Genomic DNA, 3,989 nt, shown 5'->3' with positions numbered 1-3,989 from the left:
ACCGTTTTGAAGCCTCCGTATGATGTTTAGGGTTTAATGTTAGACACGAGCAACCTTGTCTTATAGGAAATATATAATTTTTTTTTCAAGACAAATATGTGCTCTTTAATATTTCTTTATAACTATGTATCAATTATAATACTATAATTTCAGTTAATTGATCACACTGTCACTTGAAATTATGGTTAGGCAAAACAATTTTTTGTTAGCGTGTAACTGGAAAGTTTCTTTTCCTTCTTTCCATAGGTGTGGGAGATAAATGCTCTAGTTACTCCTATTGAGTCTGAGGTAAACAAATTTTCTTTTTTCTATTTTATATCTTTTACATCAAGATAAGCATGCTGGTAACATTATTGCAATGGGAGAATACCTATAGGCTATAGCAGGGAGATGTTATTCATCAACAACAGCAAATTCCTTTCTCACCAAAAAATACAAGCCGTTCTCATTTCTCACCAGTGAGGAGAATATCATTCTGATTTCTGTATGCTTAAAAGCATGTGGCCAAACCAAACTGCTTTGCAACTTGCCAGGATATCTTCCCACAGAAACAGATGAATTGAATGACCCAAAAGAATATAACATAATAAGAGAGAAAGTAATATCTCAAACTTAACTACACTGCTGCAAAGCTAATCGCTTTTTCTTTTTTCTTTTTTCGATAATGGCTGCAAAGCTAATCGTGAGATAATATTTGTTACAAAGGTTATTCAAAGTTAATTATAACTTTATCTACAAAATGGAATTTAATACATTCTTTCAAGAGAACAGCTTTGTAGAATCATCTTGGCCTGATATTTCAATTTCAATATCACAAACTTGGTACTGTAAGCCTCCTACATCTCACTCCAATTCCTTAAGGAAATCAACATTATCCACAAAAACCTGCAAAATGGAAAAAAATGTATGAGACCTTGTAAATCAAGGGGGGCAATAACCGCCAATCATCTTTCAGCATGCCACAACCAAGTTTGGTCCAAGTAAGCCAATACCAAAACATCAAGAAAGTGGCAAACAGAATTGCCACCTGAATCACATAAGCCTTGCCAGCCTTTTTGTCGAGGAAGTTTACTTATATATGCACCTTAAGTATCTACACCCATATTTATGATTAACGGATAATATTGAACGAGTCTTGACAGCTATATAAATTAAATCCTCTTTTAGAATCCCCTTAAGTGTGAAGCTGTAGGTCCTCAACAAAAGCATGAAGGTATGAACCATACCGATTTCCAACCGTCAGGATCCAAGCAAGCGGTGATCTTTGTGTTGATACCAGGCAATGGCCCAGGTTCTCGTGTAACCTTGCCCCCACAGAGTTTAATTGCTTCAGCAGTTTTATAGACGTCATCTGTGCCTATCGCTATCTGTTGAGATAAAGAAATCACTCTACAAAATTAGTCCAAAAAAAGGGTGGCTCCAGACCAGATATACCATCTTTCAGTAATATAGCAAAATAGACTAAATAAGAAGCAAAGGCACCAGAACACAAAATAGTTTCTGAAAAAAACAAGCAAAATAATACGAAATCATGCATGCCCACAAAAGCAAAACCTCTTTCACAACAGATTGAGGGAACAATATCAAAATAAGAGGGAAAATAAAAAGGTCTGGATTCTACCTGGGCGTAAGCATTTCCTTTGTTGTACTCTGTGACCCCATAGTTGTATGTCAACTCCAGAACGGTATTTTTGTCTTCAGGGCCATAACCCAGCATTGCTATAGTATACTAGAAGTAATGAGCACAAGATTATGTCATTAAGGTAGGAATACACTAATCCAAAAACCAAACAAGGCTTGCATTATTGCATAAAACGTATTTTACAAATCAAAATAAGCAAGTTCAAAGGACTACATATGAGACAAAAAGATTAGGAGACATAACACACCGATTAAAACAAAAAGGAAGAGGCAGCAGTTGGGACAACGACTCAGTCAAAAAAAATCATGCAGATTGAAGAATTATTGTCTTTCACGATCTCCAAAAGTTAGTTGCATAATAGATGAAATTCATTCTCAGATAGATTTATTCCCACATGTAGTGACCATGGTTTGATCAAAAGATCAAATCTAAAAAATTATTGGTTAGGCATGCTTGTTCATCGCTGCTTCAATCTAGAATCTCATGTTAATAGATCATCATACTTAAAATCTATCTTTGGATAAAAGAGGCATCAAGATGATCAACCAGGAATTCTGATTTAGTTCCTGATACTAACAATTCCTTTGCAATATGGATTTCCAGTGTACAAAATAAAAGGCAAATATTGATCTAGAGAAAATGCAAAACTACCTTGTACTCAGGATTATCTCTCTTGCGAAGGAGCTCCATGCCAAAAGCCTAGATAGCAAAAAGGAAATAAGGGTTGAGAACCAAAATAAAAAATAAAAAGGCAAACAACATATTCTGCCCAAAGCAACTCTCACCTTCTCATAAAATGTTATGGAACGATCAAGATCACCCACACGAAGCATAACTTGACACAAAGGCTCAGGTGTAGGCCCTCTTTCCAAAAGTTCAAACTTATAACCATCAGGGTCTTCAACAAATGCAATTACTGTACTACCACCTTTGACTGGACCAGGTTCTCGAGTTACCTTGCCACCCTTAGCTTTTACAAGTTCCACAGTCTTGGCAACCTAAACATAAGAGCACATAAGTAAAGTCCTAGAAGGTGTCCATTAAGAACCAACAATTCGAACAAGTCTACAAAACTAGTAACAGCAGGATAAAATAAAACTATCATAAAACGTTTACTGTATGCTTAAAAAAATATACATCAATAAAATAGGGACTTACATCATCAACAGCAATACCAAAATGACCAAATGCAGTTCCAATATCATACTTGTCAACTCCATAATCTGGAAGCGCCATTAAATCAAAATGAACATCAATCATATATATTTACAGTGCAGGACAAGTGCTTATGAAAGGAATTCACAGCAGGTTTTTAGTGAACTTCAATGCTTTAGATGGCTTACTGTAAGTGAGTTCAATAACAAAGTGGGAATCCTCTGGCCCGTATCCAAGAAAAGCATTTGTGTATCTTTCCTCTGGTATGTCGCGTTTCCGCAACAATTTCATCCCCAGGCACTCTGTGTAGAATCTGCAGTCACAACACATTTTTGTTTGAATTCTACATTTTCGCTGATTCTAATCATACAAATACAACATAATATATCAACAGACATACTTTATGGTCCGGTCCAAATCCCCGACGCGGTAAACAACATGGAGCATCCTTCGCTTGTCCTGTTTGACCCACTCTAGGACATTTTCTGGGGTAGCCGTTGTGCTCGCCTGTGCCGCATTTCCAGCAGAAGCCACCCCCATGGTTTTACCATCTCCTCTCAACAGCTTAGAAGCTTTCAGACCGAAAAACTGTGACTGTGGCACGGCTGGTAGACAACTCAAAATCATCAAGCAGGTCTAAAATTTAAAAAAACAAAAAAAAATTCTGGTATTATAAATCTACCCACATTGGCATTTCTGTAACTTGATGTCAATCACAAACATAATAATCCCCGTCATAATTCATTAAATATTTATTTCCATAATCTCAACCATTCGATTCTAATCTTTGTACAAAACTTCTAATGAATTACTACAAGACACTAATCAAATTTTACATGATTACATAATTTAAAACCAAATCGAATTTGACAGCCTCTAAATCCCCAATTCAACTGCAAAGTGATGAATTCAGCAGAAACAAACAGATTTAGGGTTTAAGTTTATTTACCACTGGCGAGGTGAAAGCAGGCGAGCCTCCTCGAAGGAGTGGACGAAGCGAAAAGGCCGAAGCGAGAAGCGCCTGCGAATCGCAACGTAGAGAGCGACGGTCTGATTGAGGACGCCATAGGTATTATCCTCACCATCTCTATCTTTCTGTGTCCCTCTCTGACCTCTTGTCTGAGGCTGTGAGTGACTGACTGGCTCTGAATTTTTTTTTTGTTTTTTTTTTTTTTGGTTTTTTTTTTTTTTT

At 36.6% G+C, this 3,989-nt stretch overlaps 1 protein-coding gene across 1 annotated transcript; it reads right to left on the bottom strand.

Moving 5' to 3' along the window:
- Positions 1 to 640: 640 nt before the first annotated feature.
- Positions 641 to 3,989, bottom strand: LOC147285414 (putative lactoylglutathione lyase, chloroplastic). The gene is made up of 9 exons (XM_086243762.1): positions 3,747 to 3,989; positions 3,198 to 3,402; positions 2,986 to 3,110; positions 2,801 to 2,865; positions 2,428 to 2,640; positions 2,294 to 2,341; positions 1,622 to 1,729; positions 1,227 to 1,367; positions 641 to 885 (listed from the first exon to the last, which is right to left on the bottom strand). Exons 1-9 carry the CDS (start codon positions 3,880 to 3,882, stop codon positions 844 to 846), a joined length of 1,083 nt encoding a protein of 360 aa, XP_086099888.1. The 5' UTR covers positions 3,883 to 3,989; the 3' UTR covers positions 641 to 843.

Source organism: Dryas octopetala, chromosome 5, assembly GCF_963921425.1.
Source record: "Dryas octopetala chromosome 5, drDryOcto1.1, whole genome shotgun sequence".
Classification (NCBI taxonomy): Eukaryota; Viridiplantae; Streptophyta; class Magnoliopsida; order Rosales; family Rosaceae; genus Dryas; species Dryas octopetala.
Note: the sequence above shows the minus strand (reverse complement) of the source record. Positions and strands in the feature narration are given on the sequence as shown.